Below are 22,233 nucleotides of genomic sequence, written 5' to 3'. Positions count from 1 at the left end.
CCCTTGCAATCCAGAACTTAAGACGACTGATTGCATGTTCCATTTTCCAACAATATGCCTCAAATTTGATGTAAATACTATCAGGGATCTAACTTATTCCATTTGCTTACATGCGATTTTCTAATTTTACTGGGAAAGAAGATTGACTACATTCGTGCGTGCGTGTTAAACACTTCAACATTTTCACGGCTTTACTCGTTGATTCACTTTCATTCTTTATCGGATGCCGTAATTCGATATTTTGAGTGAACAAGTAGTCTTTGTGTCTATTGACACAATCACAACTCTACGATAGCGTAAGACGAAACCCAGGTATCTTTGTTCATTGTGAATCATTTTGTCAATGCCAGAGGGCATCCCTAGACAAACACCAGCCCAGAGTCGCCGTCAGTTGATGTTATAAATGATGCCCTGCACAAGTACTTGGAACGCAAAAACATCGGAAGAGACCTTACCCGACAAGGATCCCGTAATTTGAACCAAAAGGATGCTTGCTCTGTAAAGAGAGAAGAAAATCGTCGTTAGATCATATCTTTTCAGCGCGCAAAAAGATGAATTACAAGTCTTTTGATCGACCATTGTCGACTCAGTGTATATACTAAAGAAACTGCGTTTGCTGATATCCTGAGATACAGGATGTGTTTTTGTAAAGGATATTTATATTAAGAAAAGTTACTTACAATCCTATGGCAACTACAAGATTTCTTCCCATGGCCTATCAAGTCTTCTGTCTTCCTTTTGGCCAGAGATGCGCTAACAATACCACGAAATGCTGACAGAAGGCTGAAGGCGTGTCGACCCAACATCCATTTGTAACCCCGAGGGACACGCACGACGATTTGACTGCGTCAAACCGACATTAAGGGTTAAAAAAATTATAATAATAATAATAATACTCTAGGCTGAAGAACGAGCGGAACTGCCGATAAAAGACAGGATATTCTTGTGACTATTTGGCAGAATGTTTCCCATTGTTTGTCACACAATGCCACCACAAATGCCTGACGTGTAACACAACAAAAACATATCACTTCAGTGACCATACATTCTTTCGAACAAAAATATCCGCTGTTGTTGAATAGTTTAATAGCTGTATTTGAACTTCAGCTATCTTTACCCTTAGTTGTGGAGGTCACGTTTTCAATTTTTTTCAGTCTGGAAAATTACTTCACCTCTCCGAGTCATGCGTGGGAGTCCTTTTCCCATTTTACAAGTCCAATCTACGTGAATGACGCGTTTGTTTTCTTTAAAGGCGTTTTTCTGGCCGAATAATGTTAGAAAGTTACAAATTTTAGTTGTAAATTTTAGCTGCAAATTTTAGCAAGTTGCAACTTTTCAATTATTCTGCAATGTATTTTGCCGCAAACCTAGCAAGAGACCAGTATTGAGAGGTTCGTCGTTTAACTGAATAGCTTAACGGGCCAGAAACGTTTGAGAGAGGGAATTAGATTCTATCGAACCGGATTTGTCTTTTGCAGCGAGATTTCCAAACAAGTAGACAACTAATGCTATGGTAAAAGCTTCCACGCCAAAGACTTAAGAAAAAAACATTGGCATCGATACTTTGCAGGTATTGTGTAATTCCAGCTAATACTTTGACTGTTTCGAATTTTAGCAGTGTTCCATTCGATTGTTAAGGCTTCATTTTTGCTTTGACCTCAAAGAGGATAATTGCTTGACATTGCTAAGTACCTTCAGTACCTTCGGTCTATACTCTCTTGGAGCAGTTCACACTCAATGTACGGTAAGTCAAAAGATTGCGATCAGTTACAGTTTATCTGTTTAGTTTATTCATATTTTCCTGAAGATTATCCTTTCCTGGAGGACGATTACGTAGACATGCATTGAAACCAACATTCGCCACGACAAAACATGAGCAATGCCGGACACCGAGAATCGCGAGAAGCTACGCGGCGCCAGCGAGCTGCTCTGGCTCCAGAAAACCCGCGATTTCTAAACACTCGCGATCCACAAGATAAGAAATTGTTTTTAAACAAGTTAATCTGTAGCAGGTATACCGGGTGTATTATAGCGAACGAGTGCTTGATATTTTCTCCCATCGACTGTTTTGGTCACCATATTGGATTGGCAAGATCGAAGAAAAAAATGGAGCAATTATTAAGCAGTAAGTACACTCGAGAGGAGGTTGACAAAATTGTGAAGGGGAGGAGGTCGGGAGAGAAAAGTACTTTTAGTATTTTTCCTTCCCTGCCCCTTCCCCCTCCGGATGGCGACCAAAATACTAGATCGGAATATATCTAGCACTCGCTCGCTAAAAAACGCAGGCGATGTAGGTTGGTTTACCACTGACAAGAACAATGGAAAAGTTCGAGGAATGTATGAACTTCGGATGTAAAACGCTTTTGATGATGAGTGATCAACGTAGTCGGAAGCGCTAAAGTATTCGTCAACTACAGTAAAAACCCGCATGTAAGAAACTACTTTTTTCCAAGTTTGGCAAAAACAGGGTTCTTATATTTAGGGGTAGTTATTGGCAATTTAGGATAAATTAGGTTCTTAATTAAGTTCTTAAGTTTTCAGTAGAAACCATTCCTGAACAAGCAGAAAAAAACAGGTTTGGTCCTTTATGTTACAGCATTTATAATTATTTATAACTGTCTTGTCATGAGCCTTGTGCAAGACTATCTATAAACAAAGTATCTTTTCAGATATATTTGCATACAAAATAAAATAGAAATGGAATAAGTAAAAATGCAAAAAAGTTCTTCTGCCTTAATTTACTGGTCACATTCATTTTATGATGGAATCATTACAATTGATCATAGAATAGTGCTACAGTGTATATGAAATGAAACAAACACAGTAAATGCACCTCTTCGTGTTCAAAGAACTACAGTTTCCTTATGGTTGATGTTTCACACGATACAGTACTCTAAAATGTATACATGTCCAGTCCTTGGGGCCTGATCTTGTCGTCATGTGAACCATCAGCTGTGATAAGGCACCCAGTTTTCTCAAACAGTTTCGGATGAATTGAAATATCATAGGGGTTGACAAGCCTGACTCACGCTTTCCACCCACGTGTTTTAGCCTTTAAATCTCAGAGTTTAGCTTTTACGAGTATATCTTTCAGAGACCTTCCTCGTTTGTATGGTATAATTGGAGGTTCTTTGTAGATCTGTCTAAGGAGAGGTTGTTTCTCTATCAGTTGCCAGTGAAACTAATGGTTGATACTGCGTGACAAAGGGCAAAATGGATTTTTCTCTTGATTGTTTTTGTCGGAGTGCTTCTTTCCTGTTTTCAAAGTGTATTTCAGAGAGAGTTAGAGTTATTAAGTTTCGTGGATATCCTCTCTCTCTAAGGTGCTTTTGGAGTTCTTCTAGTCGGTTTTGAAAGTTTTCTTTTGAGGAATTTGTTCTGAGTAACCGGAGGGCTTCTCCTTTTATAAAGCCCTTCTTGACCCCTAATGGGTGGCAAGACGTGAAATGTGTGTATTGGAAAGTTTCAGTAGGTTTGAAATGCGTTCGTAGGTCGAGAATTGACGAGCTGTTAAACCGTTTGCCTTTGTACACAAATGTATCCAGAAATGTGACTTTTTCCTCAAAGATTTCTGCTGTGAATTTAATAGTGGCGTGGTGATTATTTGCTTGTTCAATGAAGTGTGTTATTTGTTCTCTTCCGGTACCCCAGAGAGGGAAGAGCATGAGGTATTGAGTCCAGTGTTAGAGGATACCATGCGTATCAGTTGTGGACGCTTCTGTTGTCATCGGCGAGGTGCTTACTTGTGAAAGAGACCATGACAGTGTGCATGACAAGCATGCTATAGCTAGCTGTGAGGAACGAAGACCAGACATTGGTTGGCCATGTCCCTCTAGAGCTTTCCAAGATATTCAGCCGTTTTTACGGGACTATGGGGAGATTGAGGCAGAATGTATTGGAGCTCGGTACAACAAAGGCGAGGGGAAAGGGCTTGAATTTCCCGTGGATTATAAACTTAAAGAAAATTACAAGTACCTAGAGAGATTGGTATCAAGAATAAAGGGAAGGGAATTAACTTCTGGTCTTAATATTTCAGAAGTGAAGAAATGCACCGGACTAATGTTTCAAATGGCTGAACTTCAAGGAACACAAAGTCCAAAGAAAACAATTACAGAGTTCATGAGACTTCTTTTACAGTATTTCACATTACAGTGTATTACTTTTTTTTACAAAGTTGTAAGTTTTTTTACAAAGTTGTTTCTGTACATGTCTTTTATTTGTGAGCAATGAAGAATTTTCTGTTTCTCAAAGTCACCAAAGTTATACTTCTTAGTTAAAAATGCTTATGAAAATATCCCATAACTCACATATAAGAACCTAATAAGTTTTGCTTGGCTAAACAGCTTCTTATATTTTGGGGTATAAAAATGGGAAATTTCTGCCAGCAGGTTCTTAAATCACTGGGTGCTCACATGCGGGTTTTTACTGTACTGTATACGATTCACAAGTAATATGATCGGGATTAGAACCCAGCTGATGCGCTTGCGCTACACAAAGGCTTCGTAAACTGACTGAGTTTTCAGGCAAACTGGCTGACGGTCAATTATACTCCGTTCTTTTACTGTACTATTCGTAACAGAAACCAGCTAAAAATCCCAATAGAGTGACCCGTCCGACGTTATAATGTGTCCGAGGACACACTTCAGTCTGCCTTACAGCAGTGTATACTTGACGTCTCAGTAAAAATTTGCAGATAGTTTCCGAGGAAAAAAAAAACAAATTTAAAGATTTTTTAACCTGGGCAGCTGGCGGTTTAGTTTTGCCGGCGAGAGAGGAGGATAGGGCAGAGAAACCTTGTTCTCTTTCACTGCATTCCCATTTCTTCTTCCTCCGCTGACGTTCTATAAAATTTCCAAACAATTTATTATTTATTTATTTATTCTATTGATTGATTTATTTATTAATTTATTTATTATTTATTTATTGTAAGGGTTTTTTTTAACTGCTGCTTTTTACTCGAGTCGAGCTTGGGGTTACTCTGTGACGTTTATCGCCTGTATTTCTAGATACAAGATGTGAGAGGACACTGCAAGTGACGATTATCAAAATCAGCCCGCATCTCGCTTTTTGCGATCCTGGACGTATTATATATAAATATATTTCCGTAAAGCTGTGAAGTACCGAAGGATTCAGTAATTAAGAGATTAGGAATTCATCCAATAGCTGAAAAGGGCGACGACAGCAAGGGTAATGAGGCCCCTCCCGGCCCCTCCCAGGGGGTCCTCGTTCCCCTGTTTCCTTGTTTCCTTTAATAATTTGCTCGTGTTCCCTTATTTCCGAAATTAGCTTTTTCTCAGCTTTTTGATCCCTAAAATGGCTTGTGTTCCCTTGTTCCCTAAGATATTTTGTCTTTGTTCCCTGTTCCCCAGTTCAAATTAGCCGTGTTCCATTGTGCCCCCAAACCCCTGGCTTATAATTCGCATATGTATTCTCAGGAAAAAAAAAAAAACAGAACAATTTCTGCGTAAATTGTGTCGGCCATTTCTTTCTTTGCTTCGCGGCGAAATCTCTGATTTTTGGTATTAAGGATGCAGAACTCTGACACTGCTACTTCAGAAACTAGAAGATTAGACACTTAAATAAAGTTCCTTTCCTTTCCGGTTTCCGTCAGCTCCTTCTGCCGGCAACTATCTTTAGCTCAGGTTTGTATTTGTGTTTATTTGTATTTGTATTGTATTTGTTCATGTGATAGTGGGTTCACAGAAGATCTGAAACAAGGTTAAATCCCAATCTTTCAAAACGTAGGCGTTCTAGGATCAACTTACATCTCATGATAACTGTAACTCCGCGGGTTACCGGATATTTGGAGACGGTCATCGAGTCTGAACTGTCACCTTAATGACAATGTCAATCACTTAACAATGAAAAAAGATTTAGTAGTGATGGGCGCGTGCCAGAGAGTGGAATTATGGTCAGTTTACAGTGACGTTGTTCTCTTTTACGTGTCTTACTCGAGAAGGAGAAAAGGGTACATAAATCATGGCTTTTTTAAGGTAAGTCACTCCCAGCACTTGAATCAGTGCATTATCAATCAGTCCCTTTCTCTTGCCTGTGTGCTTAATCTAACTCGTTGTTTTATATCTCGTGTGGATCATAGATTTCTGGTCTACATCGTCTTTGTCTGTGTTGCTGTACTGATTTCCTTCTCAGGTACTGTTTTTGGTCTATTTGTAATACCATGCAATGTGTGTTTATGCCCTATCATTACATTATCTCGTCAATTTAACACATTCAAGGGCAAGCGCCTTGTATACGATGGAAGTCCAAACTTACTTCCACGGTTACCCGAGGTCGTGAGTCAACGGAAGTCCCCTCTTTGGGGATTTTGGCTCTCTGTGATTTATTTGATTTACTCCCGCTAAATAATAGCTATATATCAACTATATATCTCAAATAACAGCGTTTTTTGACACTATTGCTCCCGTATTCTACCTGCAGGGGGCACACAAGTAATATTTATTCAGAGTAAAATGCGCGGCAAGTAACTGTCATTCATCCAAACGAAAAGTTCTATTCCGTTTCTCTGAGGAAGGATAACAAAAGTCGACTAATGACTTTTAAAGTAGCGACCAGTCCTGCACATTTGTTTACAAAAAGTCGAATTGGTACGATTCAGCTTGACAGGAAACCAGAGAGGAAATGACGACGCGACTTTGCGTAACGCGATAATAAAGTGTTCACATTCTTTATTTCCCTGTATCCACCAAAAGAGTGTTTGAAATATTATTTAGACGTTTTTCTTATCCTTGAGCGGTTTTATCTGATAGGTTAAAATAACATTGCCTCAATTCATTGATAGAAATGTTTAATATCTCTGTTGGCATCTTGCAATGAGCCCAATTTCCCTCAGCTTGGCGCCAATACATAGTTGTATTTCTAAAGTTATTTTTAGTTATTTTTAAGGAGAATTGAATAGAATTTAATTCTTAAGGGTCCAGACTTTGAGGTGTTAATAAATGTTCAAGGGATTATGTTTGATAAAGTAACTATGAAAGTTTTCAGTGTAGTCTTTTATCATTTTGCATACTGTGATGGAAGTTATTTGTGCACCAGAGATCTGCTTGTTATTTTTTGAAAGCTTCGTTTCTGTGAGTTGTGATATGCGTAAGTCGCTGGCATATCCTCAAGTTAAGCCGCGAAATGATATAAACGATCATACTTAAGCTGGGATAACCAAGAAAGTCTTTAAGAGCCGTTTTGTAAGTTATTGAATGAAGCTAAGCTTGAGTTTCGCATTTCCTCACCTGATACTTAGTTGCCGTAAAATTCAATATAAGGACAGAAATGCTTAGGTTCACTAAAATTTGGGAGGGCTTTCAGAGATTCCCTCGTATTTTCGGTCGCACTTCAATGTAACATACCACTGCGAAATGTCTGAAACGTCTAGCCTCTTCGTCGGCGGAAACACATTCTTCATCTCACTATCAACTGATGCATCATTTTTTCCACACCTATCAGCGACCTAAAGGGTCCAATCTTCTTAAGGGGCTTATCATGTCCCAAGAGACAACGGTTTTCAGTATATGGCACGATTGCTTTGCTCCTTGACACCAACGCATGATCTTCCTGTTAACTTGGCATGTGGCGTGATTTTTGATCGGCCTAAATGCATGGATGAAAACGAGATGAAAATGAACATTTGGAAGAATATCTCTTTTAAACTTCTCGGTAACAATTAGCTACAATTGCCACCTTTGGGCATTGGCCATTTCATCGAGGAAACAAGCAAGGACCCTAGAACGAATAATGAAATACACCGATCTTCAAGAGGAAAAATGTTTGATTAAGATGGCCAGAAAATTGTCGCCATTGAAGTTGGCCTAAAAGGAAACTTGAAAATTCTGAGCAAAAAAACAACACAAAAGTGACCGTTGCCCTTATGAGAGATCCCTAAACGGTAACTGAAGACGATTCTTCTAATGCGCCACAACAAGCGTCAGAATGTAACCATTGTCTCAACCATTTTTCCAATCAACTTTTATTTTGTTATTATATTTCTTGACCTCAACCTAGCGTGTTGGATAACGCCACATATTGCAGTGGCGAAAGCTTCGCCATTGCTGCAAATTACTGTTAATTGGTAACAGATTACAGTATGTATTTAAGTAAGTCATCCATTTATGCTGCAGTCGTGGAAGGCATACACTTTGATTTAATAACTAGTTTTAGTTTCGTCATCCTGTTTCAACATAGCATAACGTGCTGTATAAGCATGGTGCTGATTGTAAAGCGGCCAAGACGTAAACAGACAACAGATTTGTTTGTTAGCTAGAGACAATGTTCCATAGTGTCATTGGAATAACACTACAATAGCATGTTGTAAAAAGAACACGTATTATAGGAGAAGAGCATTAACTCTGAAAATGAATATCCGGTTTTCATAGTGGGTTTTATTCCAGTTGTAATGAACACCAAACTGAAATCTAGTCTTCTCCCGATTTGATGGCTTTGATCATGCTGTGAATCTCTGATAACTGACAGTGTAACTGACAAAAACGCGCACTCTCTTCCCTGTAGAAGAAGAGGTATGCCACTTCGTCTTGATTCTATCGTTCGTAATTTTTTTAAACAACGCCGATTTGTTGAGCGTGTAACGTTTTTTCTCTTTAGTTTCACCCCTTGCTTAAGTCAACATCCTGTTTTTCTTAACTCCGTCGCTAGTTTCAAGAAAGAAGATTAGAAAGTAATGGTAGCTCGACACAGGCTTAGCGAGTTACTTTGTGTGGATTATATTAGATTTGCGCTTAGTGTTGACTCCCCCGTTGGCGAATAAAGATTTAGGGAGAGGAGTCAATCATGTGAAACTTCCAAGCACACTATAAAGAAAGACTTAAAATAGGTAAGCTGTTTTGTGATGACGGAGCTTGAACTCCTCTTTTTCTCCTTTTTTTGCTGCTAGTTTAGTATTTATTAATTTTTCGCACGTAATAGCCTTATTATTAGAGCAGTTTTCAAATGCCTTCGAAAGTGATTACACGATTGCAATTGCCATGCTTGGTGATTGGTTGAAAATTGTTGCGCCAGTTTATCAACCAATGAGAAGGAAGACCAAAACCGATTTCTCCCGCGCTTTGAGCAAGGTTCATGGAATTGCTACGAATTTGGATTGGCACATTGCGCTTTTTGCACCTGCTGTGGTTTAGTTTAGTTTAGTTTAGTTTACCAGTTTCAGCACTTGAACTCCCTCAATTTTACTCCAGTCTGTTTTGCTGTTATGTGGTCTCATCGATCAGTTGTCCGTTCAGAAGATTGCGCCATGCCCACCACATTGCTGAAGGAAAGGCCAGACCGCAACACCGGGAAGATGTAATGCATTGCTTTGGTGTTTGTTTTACGACACGCGTTGAAAACTGCTCTAATATATCGATGCATTAGGTATCAATCGAACAAAGACGAAAAAGGAGGTTAACGTTACCAACCGCAGAAAGATACTGAACCCATTTGTACATATCAGTTGCATTTGCAGTGATTTCCTATAAAGAAATTTATTTTGTTTTTAACGGTTTCGTTTTGTGCACGCTTATTTTTGCGCATACTTACCAATTATAACAAAACAAAAACAAACAATAAGAGTTAAACAAACAAATACAGCAACGTTTGATTGTTGACGGAGAATAGAATGGGAGGAAAGAACCTCAAGAGAAACCTCCCAGAATAGTGTTTTCGTCCATAATTACCTTTTGAACGAGATCCATTTAGATGCGGGGAAAAAAGTTAAATTTTTCCTTACAAACGCGAGAGTGATCCAATAATATCAGTTCAAAGTTTGAGTCTATAGGAGACTAGCTTGGAAAATAGTTCATGATCAAATCCTAGACATACGTGAAGATAGCCATTTCCGGTTGTTAACGCACTCGTAGGGGTCGCTTGTGATTTTCCGTAAGATTGCTGACGACGAAACAAATCTTCAGGTATCACTTGCAGGCGAGACAGTCAATGACTTGGAGCACAGTATTTATAGAAAGGTAAATTCATAAAAAGGGAGACGTTTCAGTGTTACTATGGAAGCTGTAATGGTCTGAAAGTCAAAGCTCGGCTGGCTTTACTGCAATTAAAGGGCGGCCCTTAAATTATCGATAATACCAAGGCCGTTACAGTCGTTTTATAAGTTCCTTAGAGAGTTTCTTGCCCGATACTTCAATCGCAAAAAATAAAAATTTGTTAAGTTTTCCAGATGCTGTCAATTTGACCTGTTGCTCAAATGTCAGTGACTTTCCTTTTTCATCAAATGGTTTGGCTTTTCACCCAGCCTTCGGAAATTTTCAATTAGCCATCGCGCACACTTATTTAATCTCTAGGGTGTGTCTCATTCCAGTTAATTTGAGTTTTGCAGTCATTTTTCCTAGTTTCATGATTGCATGATAATTTTAAAACAACATGGTGATCTTCTTTGTACTTTCTCTGTTTCTAATCCTCTCTTTGTCCAGCAACTTTGTAAGCGGATTTAAAACAAGCCACTAATCTAACAAGGCGGGATAGTTTCATGCTCATGATCTCTATCCCTGAATAAACAAATTGCCTTCACTAAATGTTTTCTATCACTTCACTGATACTTGAGTTTGATACCAAACTCGTCAGTTTCTTAGCAAGTGGTCCATTACACGCAAAGGTTTGCCAACTCTTGCTGAATACCCTTGGGTAAATGTATGTTACGTTTGGATTAAACAGTACTCTTGAAACTAAATGAATGTAAAAGATAACTAAGTCGTGGAATGTGGAATTGTTAGACGGAGACTATCACCTTTCCGGTCGAAACGAGAAAACAACGAGTCTTCTAGCAATGGGGCACCTACTTGGGACACTGCACATTGACATTAAATCAATTTAACTCCAATCGATTGAGATTAATTAAACATTGTGTTGTAAGGAGAGGGGAAAACCGGAGAACCCGGAAAAAAGCCTGGGAATCGATCCCTCGCCACACTGGGATAAGCTACCCATACTAAATTTATGGTGAGGTTTCTTTTTACGTCATTATGTGGTAAAATTACTTTATCGTGGGATTATATCACACTTGTCCACGTTAAAAAAGATTGTGCATTTAAAGACCTTTTAGCCTCATTGTTGTTGTTTGTTTGTTTGTCGTTGTTTTTTCATCAATAACAATTCGTGTTCTAGCAAAATGTTTCATTCAAGAGTTGCAATTTACACGATGGCACGAAGGATAATTAGAAATGTACTGTTTCTTTGAGACTGTCACATGATCTGCAATACCCATCCCTTCATAAAAGCGCTCCGAGTATTTTTCATCTTGACGACTGAAATTTTTAAAACTTCTAGATTTATTCTCCACTATTGTCGTGTTGGGCCGGCTTATTTACACGTTCACATTTTATATGCACAACAGTCAACAACAAAGAAAAAATCTACATTAAAGGTACAACATAATAAATAGTATTTCAGATAGTTACACTTACTTACTTTCTTAAAACCTCTTGCTATGAAAAGAAAAAGAAGACTGCATTTATACATATAAGAATGATTTTATATCTTTTTATACTGTTTTGAAAACGCATGAGCAGGTTTCTGTAAACAGTAGAGAATATAATGCTGAGAAGGGTAATGTTTAAAAGAGCATTCCTTGAAAACTTTTTTTAAGGTTCAGAACGGATAGTAAGAGGTAGATTGTTCGCAAAGTACCGTCCAATAATTGTTGGGAAGAATTTCATAATATTTCAGTAATCGAGAAAAAGGGATGTAGAGTTTATCAGAGGGGACTTTACGAATAGTATAGCTGTATTGCTCTGACAACAGTGGTAATATAAAATTGGAAGATTTAACAACACATAAATGATGATAAAGAAACAGGTAAGGATAGAGTTTTACAACATCAGGGAACTTTAAAACATTCAAACAATCGTAGTGGGGGTGGCATTGTCTCGAATAGGGACGTCATCCCTATAATACAGAACCATATATGTTAAATAAGGATAGCTGGTAAAAAGTTAATTAGTGTTCTTTAGACAAAAATCTCTTTACCTTTGCCAAAACGTTTATGTTTTTACTAATCAGTTGGAGCAAGCGTATTCAATGTGGTCTTGCCAAGATAAATGACAATCGATAACTAAACCAAGGTATTTTACATAAAAGGAATGATCTAAAGGTTGACTAGCTAAAGTTATAGGAGGGTAGGCGTTAGAGTTTAACTTTTGCCTTGACTGGAATATTATATATTTGGTTTTATCCAGGTTTAATGTCAATTTTTTTGCACATAGCCAGTCATGTATATTGGGAAGTTTAATATTAATATGACGAAATAAACTATTACGGTCTTTACCATGCGCAGTTTATGAGGTGTCATCAGCAAAAAACGTGTAGAAAAATAAGTAGTAGTTGCACTTGTAAGATCATTAATGTAAATCAAGAAAAGAGTCGGACCAAGAATAGACCCTTTCCGCATACCCAAAAAACATAGTTTGAATATCTGAGAAGGCACCATTAACATGCATGGACCCTTTTTCTCCTATTCCATGCAATGGAAGATAATTGTTTTCGATAGTAACTGGCAAAAAACACCTGCATATGCGGAATTCTATCCCCCTGTTTTCATTGACTCCATCCTTCTTATTCTGTGTCTGCACCATCCATTAACGTTCGAAAAAAATTGCGTAACTACTTGTTAATTGAGTAGAGGGTGAATATTTGAAACGACCCACAAAACAAGTTTCAAAGAACAAATAAACATTTTTTGAACTGTGAAAACCGTAACAGTTCTTTTTTAAAGTTTTGTACATTGCCATGCTTTGAGAATTCCCCACAACAAGTTAGCTATCCTTCTGTGGTTTAAAAGTTAAGTGACACCTACTATTAGAGAAGAAAGGCAAACTAGCAGTTGTCTTCATGAGATCTCGTAAATACTTTAATATAATCATGAGCCGTATGTGACAATAAAGACGGGTATTACCATTAAACACTGAAATTTCGTTTCATTTTGTTGGATCAGTAAAATACCGGAGAAATAGAAGAGAATTGCAAAATCGAACGAGGTGGGCAGTTGTTGCGCAGAAGCTCAGGGAATAGAGAAACAGATATTTCTATTACTATCTTCAAAACAGAAATAAGAAGTACCTTGAGCGGGCAGTACATCACCCGCCGAGACAATTTAAGCAATAATTTTGTTCATACTTGTCATCATTTCCTCGTTGTAAAGTGGTTAAAGGTATCGCTGGGGTTTTGTTTTAATTAAGAAGACAGTTTATTTCGATGATGATGGGTGGTTTTCACGTTGCATCATTTCCGCCATGTTGGTGGACGAAAGAAAAAGATCTCTCATGAGCTCCTTTTGGTCATCCACCAGTAATTGTACATTGCAGAGTTTTTATGTGTCTCTAACTACTGGTTGCCAATTACCTATTCCAAGATATCTGAAATCTAATTCAAAGGTTTTTTTTTTTCAGATTCGCTGAGTTGCGGTGGGAATCGCGATGGCAATCTCTTCGGAGTAATTCAGTCCCCAAATTTTCCTGACCCCTACCCAGACAACTTGCACTGTGTCTGGAACATAACAGTTCCGAAAGGTTATCGTATCAATATAACCTTTACAATTCTTGATCTGGAATATTTCTTCATGTGTGATTATGATTGGATTTCTTTTCGCTCTGGAAACAGCACCTATGGAAAATTTTGCGGCTCAATGCGGACAACTTCGAAACACAGAAAACTGCCATCAAAATACTCTGTATCACCAACGAATGAATGTGTCTTTACTTTTCACTCGGATTATTCTAACGAGGAACCCTATCATGGATTCATGGCACATTACTCAGCTGTCGGTAAGTTAAGTTTGATTTGTGAGCTAGAAAGTAAATTACTCAAAAGAGTTCCCTCAGGTTTAATTGAACAACAATCGCCTGCAAGCTTATTGCTCTCTTTCCATTTTTCGCAGTGGAACCAGTTTTTGGCCTTGGTCGCATATAACGTAATTTGCTTCTTTAAAATCCTCACAGCCTTTCATCCGGTGTATTCGAAAATTCTCATGTTCCGATCCGAAATTATTTTGCAGTGGTCCGCGCGCACCAAAAAGAATGTACAAAACAAATGTAAATGCTTTTTAATTTGTTTATAGTGGAAATGTACTTTGCTATCAAGCTAGAAGAAACGATTCAGGCTTAACAGAAACATGATTAAGAACCCCAACTGGCAGGAGGCAACCAGTTGGTCATTTACAAAGCGTGGGAGAGTTGAATTCGGTACAACCGGAAACAAATCCAAAGCAGAGGTTAGAACCGGATATGAACCCTGGGCAACCGCATGCTAACCCAACGCCCTAACCACTCGACCACGACGCCTCCTTAAAAGAAACAGTAAAAACAAGGAGTGAGACAAATGGTTCAGGCTGCCCGCTTCTAATGTTGTGAATACGGATGAATGACAAAACTTAATTATAGCATTGCTGAAAACGATGACAAGAACAAACGGTGTGAAAAAAAGAACGATTCGTTCCAATTTCGTAGAAGGTCGTTTTTAAACAGTAACACCAGTGATGAGACTCAGCCGTTTCAGACTTGGCTCTAATTCATTTACCGAACATTCTATTATCTGCCGCAGTTGGTCGGCGAAATTGTTCACATTAGTCTCTTACATGCAAAACGGTATTACGTGCAGTCAAGTCTTTCCCACCATGTTTTCCGCGAACAACGGGAATAGGCCTTATGCAGGATTACGGCATATGCTCAAAGTTCAAAACCAGTCCTCGTTTGCACAAAATTATTCACATGATCTGGACATGCAATACTGTTCGCAAATGGGTTTTCTTTCCAAGTTTGCTTTTTTGGGACTTAGCTCATGCTAAAATTTACAAGTTTCAAATTCGAGGCTTGGTGGTGAAATTAGCTACAATCGTGGTCAAACGTTGTTGGGAAGGTTGTGTGAATCAGTTCACTTCACATCTAATTCGATTATTCGAGCTATTGGCTGTACTATTTGGGAAATACCATGCTCTTGCGGCCCCTCCCCCATATTCAATGTTGGAGTTCTTCCTGCAAGAAAAGTCATCATTTTTTTTCTGGAAAATCAAACATTGATAAGGAGGAGGGGGTTATCTCTAAAGAGAAGCTACCTTCCTGACACTTTTGTCCATGATTGTCTGAACACAATTGTAAACAGTTTTTGGCGTATAACATAAAATGTACGGAAGATATGCAGTTGTTATTCTCCATAATAACGGGTCGATGGATTATCTTTATTGTCGTTGTTTTTGGGCACCATTCTCAGAATATGGAATATGCTACATCCACATATGTGCTTTTCCGAAGAAGGGTTTTCCTTGACGCAATATTGCGTTACAACAGTATCTTAGGCACCGGTTCAACAATGGGTATTGAAAGTCCTTTCTTCGTAAAATTCCCGTTCTTTTTCATGAAGATTACTAATTAAATGTATTGCAGCGTACATTTGGTATCTGGAGGTACAATTGTTGCATAATTGCTGCTGCAGTGAGTGAGCCTGAAGCGAACGAACGAAGGCAGCTCTGTAATGGGAAGAACAACACATTTGTCTTCGAGACGCAAGGAATTGTGGCTATGCGCTAATTGAGGAATTAAGATGCGCAGAAGCTTGCAGTCACGTTCCTAATGTAACGGCTCTGATTTTTGCTCATCTGCTTCATTTTCGCTTCTTTGACCCTTCTTTTATCTGTTAGAAATTTTATTACAGTTTCGTGTACAAATAGGATAAGCTAATCAGGCTGGACTAAAGTGATGAATGGTCAGGATATGAGTATTCCGATTGAAAAAAATAATTACGTTGCGACCACAGGCAGCCCAAGCTCGGTATACGATTTATAGACTTTGTATGTGAAAATCTACTTTGGAGCTTCTGAATGCTAAAATAAACTGTAAATGTAGAAATAAACTTTACCTACCTGACGACATCGTAAAAATTCGTAAGCCACAAACCCGTCTAAAACGGACACAGTTTGCCCTCCGATTGCACAGAAAAGACGAGGACAACTGTACGTAGAGGTAAGTGAAGTTTATTGCTACATTTACAGCTTACTCAAGCATTTATAAGCTCAAAGTATATTTTTACATACAAAGTCTATAAATCGTATACCGAGCTTGGGCTGCCTGTAATGCGGCCGGTGTTCTAGCGAATTTGGATACCGAAAGGAAACTTAACATTCAAGCTTTGAGATGCAAGTTTTGGCGGGCTTTGAGTTTTTGGATCGTTTGCAGAGGGCGCCGTTCTGTTCGATGAGTGAGATTTTCGTGGCTAATATTTACGCTTAAAAGCGATCTTTGTTGAAGAAAGGGTCTGTAAATCATGTTGTTTTCGAAGCGACCTTTCAATATTTGCCACGAGGCTTCTCTAAGAGTACACGTAGTTATAACATCCTTCAAATCTTCCTGGAATGTAATATTTCTAGAATAACAGAGGCCAGAATCATAAAAAGACTTTCACTAAACTTAGCATGCCCAGAATATGACCAATTGTTTGTTAACTGTGCAAAATCATTGAAAAAGCTGCGTTCGTAATTAATTTCATATCGATAAATTTAATTAACCTGTGTGTAGTGTAATGCCTTTCTAATACAGTTCAATTAAAACTTTCCTCATTGATTTATTGGGCTGAATTATTTTCTGTAAGTTGCTGCATAATGAGCGGAACCGGAAGTGAAAACAGAATTCTGCTCTGTTCCTTTAATTAAAGTCGATTTATTTTTCCAAATTATAATTCCAAAGTACTTTGCAAGAGCAATGGGAGACAAAAACATCTCTTCTCTGCCAAAACTTAATTACGTTTAATTACTTTGTTATTGCTGTGGTCGGATTTCCTGGCAGCAATCAAAATCTGTAGAAATGCAGATTTCACCACGGAAATGAAGGTCTTTAAAACGCAAAGTTTGTTTTCATCATATTACAAAGTAAAATTATTGTTTGAGAGCCAAGTCTCACAGCTCTTGCGGCTAAGTAAGGAGAATTATAGCAGTTCTTAACTGAAGTGGTCGGGTTCTGGGCAATAGACTTAACTGATGGCGTCACGAAATTTGCCATCCAGATACCAATCCCGCTTGAGAGGGTTAACTTCTGTGAAAATTTTAAGGTGATTCACAAGTCTTTCTTAAATACATTACTGTACTTTTACAATCATACGAGAAGTACAACTAATAACCACAGCACTTCGGGCTACTAGCTGGGAAAAAAGAAGTTGAAGTGAAGTGACCATTCTCGATACCAATATTACGCGATTCACTTTATTTTCTTCGATCTCTCTGGGTTTTCATATTTTACTTGTAACTATACGTCCTCTCAAGGGGCTATATTACGTTTTGTTGTTTCCCGAAAAACGATGCTTAGTTATTTTGACCACAGCTAATACCTTTGTAGTAAATCAAACAGATCACACTTAGTTATAATTGAGAGTCTACTCAAGGGCAAAGTATGTAATTCCAATCAGTCACATGAATCATAGTACTTGCCGCTCATTAAAACCATGCTCTTATCCTCAAAGTGTTTTCTTTCTTTTCTCAAGTGGGGTCTAGATGAGGGTCCCCTTTGTTCTGTCCCTTCTGGAGACCTATCAAAATTGCCCTTCAATTCCTGGCATGAACTGTCGTTAATTTTACCGCAAGTATACTTGAACATCCCCTCTCACCTCGAAAGCATTTGAACCATTTAGGTAAACTAGTATGCAAAATATTTAAAAGACAATTGACCTATGAATTAATGGTCAACGTATTGTTCTTTGCGTTACTCCTACAGTGGTAATATAGTATTGGCTTTTTTTACTTAATTCAAACCTCACCAAGACATGTAAACCGTGTGTTTGGTACTGAAAATTTGTTGTTATACTATTTTTCCCGTTTCATGAAGTGAATGCACTTTTTACGTGGCCCACACGTGATTTACCGATAGTTAATGGCAACCTATTGACGTTTAATCAACATGTGCGTATTGATTTCCCGATAACACCTTAAAGTTACATATGTAAGGCTCTAAATTCTTGGAGTTTCGTGAGTATGAAGTTCCTTAGAATCTAAGATCCCAAGAAGCAAAGTATAAAACGTAATCAAAACGAACAAGAAATGTTGCATATGTATGTCATGCAGCATAAAAATTACATCCAACATTGATAAGGGGGAGGGTGGTTTTCTCTTAGGGCCTGTTTACATGGAAATAGGGTGACCCTTCTAGAAGGGGCACCCTCTTAGAAGGGTAACCCTTGCCTATTGTATTTTCCGGTTTGGTTTACATGAGAGGTAGGGTCAGCCTAGGGGTAAGGTAACCCTATCTGCTTGGTAGGGTAACCTTCCTAGGGCCAACGTTTTGCCATGTAAACACTTGAGGTAGGGTCATCCTTCTAGCATGGTCAACTTTGTGGGATCGGATTACTGTCAGATTGTCGCGGAACTCTGTAATGGCTTCGCGCGCTTATAAGCCAGGGGAATATTTTCGCCGTTCTGAGCTGGCGAAATCGTTTGAACAGAGTTTGGAACAGTCGGAGGACAACAGTGTCGACATTTCGCGAAAAGACCTAGTTAATGATGAACCAGTTGTCGACGAGAGTACGAGGAAAGCCGCTCGACTCGGAAAGATGTGGAAGAGGACTTGCCACGTGCAAAATCAAAGAAGTCACAGGGAAAAAGAAAAGCGTCCGTCGCGTCTGAATACGCAACAAAAAGGCCTCATGGACATCGGAAGCGGTGGAGGTACTCCTCAAGTACATTAAAGAATTCAAAACCAAGTGTGAGCTTAACGGCGTGGACTTTGAGGCCATTTTATCCACAATGTATGCGGAAATACGCCGATGCATGGCCGTGGATTTTCCTGAAGATTCTGACCCTGAAATTGTTCAGGAACCGAGAAAAGAGCTTAGGGATATGAAAAGCGAGGAATGTGAATTTTACCGAAAAGAGCTGGAGGAGCAGGAGAGGCAAATCCGAAACGGCTATCAAAGAATCAAGCAAAAAGTCAAAAGTGTCAGGCAAGACTACCGCAGTGCAGTGAATAAAGGCACCAGGAGCGGCAGTGGAAAGGTGGTTCAAAATAATAGCGCTTTATTGACCGAAATATGGAAAGGCTCGCCATCCACAACGTCTCTCTTATTTGGCATCGACGGTGAAGTGGCTCTACCATCAGGCACCAATTCCAATTTAAAGGACGAGGGATCCGTAGGTAAGTGTATTTTCAGGGAAAAATATTATGATTTGTGAAAAATATGCAGAAGGTGCAATGATATAAACTTGAGTGTAGTCATCCTCTCACAAATATATTAAGCTTATAGCAGACAGAATTTAGTCCCATTCTAACTACCATCACAAAAATTGAAAATTACCAACGAGATGCAATGTAACAACAACAATTTATTTGGATTTCCATATACCTAGATGGTATTGCATTAAGAAAAAATATAATTATAATAATAATAATAATAATATGATATTGAAATGAAAATTTTATTTAAAAGAAGGAATATTTTACTATGATCACTAAGAGTATTGAAGTCTGAATATTTCTCAGTTATATCAGTAAAAATCATTTTATCTATACTTGTACGTGATTTACAGTAAGAAAGAAAGTGGATTTAATTTTGTACCTCATTAGATGAACAGTGTCGGCAAAATCTTCGGTTTTCTGGACGTTTCAGAACACTATGTTTCAGTACAACCTTAGTGCTTGTTATTGTTATTTTCAGAATCCTCCCCATGTGCTGCTGACACCTCAACTAATTCAAGTGAAGCAGCAGCTACTGGTAGCAAAGGAAAACACACAATAAATGTTTCAAATATTCCAAAACTTGTCGATAGCAAAAGACGACACATGGAAAAGAGCTTATCCGAAGCACAACGGGACCAGCTTCTGATGCCTACTGCAAAAGAAGATCTCCTAATAAAAAAAAAAAAGGCTACAAACATTTGAACAATAGATGAGTCAATTTCCAAAATGACAACTTGTTTAACATCTATCGGGGGAGGCATTTCATCAGGAATGCAAATGCTAGCCATGGCCCTGGCTAACCAAACTGGTGCTAACAGCCGTCCTGCACATTACACACAGCAACATTACCCTCCATCTCCACAGTTTGGCAGGTATGGAAACTTCACTGCGCCTTCCATAAGGACACATAATACACACTACACAGCAAACAGCTCCACATACGCGAAAGTGGTTTTCAGGGGGGTCCTGCTTCCGATCGAATTGGAATTTTGAAACGTTGGTTTTCAGGAGAAGAAAAAAGCCCGGAGCCCGGAGAAGAGTAAAGAACCAACAACAAACTTAACCCACATATGCCCGCGAGTCTGTAATCGAACCCGGGCCACATTAGTGGCAGGCGAGTGCAATGGCCACTAAGCCATCCCTGCTCCCCCAGCTGCTTCCCTACTCATAAGATCTCAAGCTGCGACTTCCAGGCCACTTACATTGAAAAGGAAAGGAACTGACTAAGCACAAACGGGCGACTAAAAATGGAGACCTCAGCAACAACATTATTGAAAATCACTGACTGACGAAGCACTAAATTGAATAAAAAACCGCTAAATGCAAACCCACAATACTATCTACAAATCAACTGGAAAGCTGGTTTTCTAACTTAACAAACTCCATTGAACCTTTGCTAACTACTACCTGCGTCGTACAAAAGACTTTCGGACAGAAAAAATCAGAACAATCAAAGAACGACAGAGCTTTTACGGATAGAGATGTACCAATCACAGTCTTCCCAGCCCTGAACATCACTGTTTTCCAAACAGACCAATAACATCGCGTTTCAACCGACTTCTACATTTACTTGCACCACACAATTCCCTTGACTCTGAGGCTAACTTCCGCTCAGGCCGTCGAAACATCACCGACAACACTGAGTCCTCCTCAGGGGTACTCTCACCCGGATGATCTTACCTCATCAAGTTTTGATATAAGTCCTGGGTGCAAACAGTTTTCTTTTCAGAGTAATTTACATTTTTGTAAAATGCCACTGCACAAAGATTACGATTAAGAGAATAAAATTAGCTTAACAGTCGCCATCATTAAGAAGGAGACCCACTCTTTGCCATATTGAATGAATTCTCTCCGCATAATTTTGTGCGCAAAATAATGACGCAGAAATTTGTGCAAAGTCAGGTAACGCAACGCAAAGCTGTAGAATGGCCTTAAGCATTGTGCACGGCCTACAAATTGCTTTTGAGAATTAGCGCTTCTAGCAACTTCTTCAACAACAATTTTGCCAATTTACTCTTTAAAGCAAAGCAGAATTTGAAAGAAATTAAACACAAGGAAGGGATAGTGGATTCCCAACTAGAGGACTATGAACAAAGTTAACGTCTTTTTCCTTCTTATTCATCTTTATTCGTTCCGGTTCGAATTCGAAAATGCCGTGTGGCGCCACGTAATAAACTTAAAAAGGTAATTCATACCAAAATTGCTGTTTTTAACTATTAAGCTTAATATTTTTGTAATTCAGTATTTATTTTGGGGACCACAGTAATTGGTTATGCTGTTGTGGCCTCCCTGCCCCACATTTGTTGGGGCGAAGTCAAATAAATAAAATAAAATAAAGAACCTTGATATTTACAACATCTTGGGAAACATTAGGTCTCGATTTAACGTAAACCTGCTTGCACGGTCGTTTGGCTTTTCTTTGGAGCCATATTATACACTACCCTTTGCCCTTACACCACTTTAATCATCAATCACGATAATACCGCCTTATTTTTCTGTACAGATAACGATGAGTGTAACTACGACAAAGGGGACTGTGATCATTATTGCCACAACTATCCGGGCGGCTATTACTGTTCATGCCGAAATGGATATAAAATGCAACCAGATGGGAGGTCTTGCCACGGTGAGTAGCATGGCTTGTCATTTAATATTCTATTTTTTGCCTGGCATATTTCTTTTGGTTCTTATTTTCTTTACATTTTCTACGATGCGATGCCCCGTCCTATGAACAAATGGTGCTAACCTTTCGTAGAGTCACCTCCCTCCTTGCTCCTTCCCTCCCTCCTCCTCGTCCCGTCTACAATTTACCTGATCATCAATTAAAACTTTCTCAGTTAAGTATCCCAAATGCTTGTTTCGTTATCCTTTGTTTGAGAATATTTGAGTAATAAGGGTCTCATGTTAAAACAGAGTTTATCCGTTCCTTAACACAATCGCATTTCTAATTATTTTCGTCTTGTCCCCCTTGTATAACTTGAAATTCGTGTTCCTTGTTTAAAACAGCATCGAGAAGGCAAGAGCAAAGGAGAGAGTCATTATTTACTCGGAGCAACTAACTTATGGAGGCAATCTA

The 22,233-nt window shown here is 38.7% G+C and overlaps 3 protein-coding genes across 4 annotated transcripts in view; 2 read left to right on the top strand and 1 right to left on the bottom strand.

Annotated features, from left to right (window-relative positions):
- The window catches only part of LOC138051924 (lactoperoxidase-like), a 30,248-nt gene extending 29,273 nt beyond the window's left edge, over positions 1–975 (bottom strand). For both annotated transcript variants that reach the window (XM_068898239.1, XM_068898240.1), the window contains exons 1-2: positions 681–975; positions 456–496 (exon numbers count right to left, since the gene is read on the bottom strand). In XM_068898239.1, coding sequence (XP_068754340.1) covers positions 456–496; positions 681–712 — 73 coding nt within the window. In that variant the 5' untranslated portion in view covers positions 713–975. The remainder of the gene's footprint in view (positions 1–455; positions 497–680) is intronic.
- A 4,905-nt stretch (positions 976–5,880) lies between these two features.
- Positions 5,881–22,233, top strand: part of LOC138051922 (mannan-binding lectin serine protease 2-like) — a 27,705-nt gene continuing 11,352 nt past the window's right edge. Inside the window, exons 1-4 of the mRNA XM_068898236.1 lie at positions 5,881–5,993; positions 6,098–6,150; positions 13,398–13,772; positions 21,661–21,783. Coding sequence (XP_068754337.1) covers positions 5,980–5,993; positions 6,098–6,150; positions 13,398–13,772; positions 21,661–21,783 — 565 coding nt within the window. The 5' untranslated portion in view covers positions 5,881–5,979. The remainder of the gene's footprint in view (positions 5,994–6,097; positions 6,151–13,397; positions 13,773–21,660; positions 21,784–22,233) is intronic.
- LOC138051923 (uncharacterized) lies at positions 18,587–20,002 on the top strand. The gene is made up of 2 exons (XM_068898237.1): positions 18,587–19,115; positions 19,636–20,002. The coding sequence occupies exons 1-2, from the start codon at positions 18,728–18,730 to the stop codon at positions 19,857–19,859; spliced, it is 612 nt and encodes a 203-aa protein (XP_068754338.1). The 5' UTR covers positions 18,587–18,727; the 3' UTR covers positions 19,860–20,002.

This window comes from Montipora capricornis, chromosome 6 (genome assembly GCF_036669925.1).
Source record: "Montipora capricornis isolate CH-2021 chromosome 6, ASM3666992v2, whole genome shotgun sequence".
Lineage (NCBI taxonomy): Eukaryota > Metazoa > Cnidaria > Anthozoa > Scleractinia > Acroporidae > Montipora > Montipora capricornis.
Note: the sequence above shows the minus strand (reverse complement) of the source record. Positions and strands in the feature narration are given on the sequence as shown.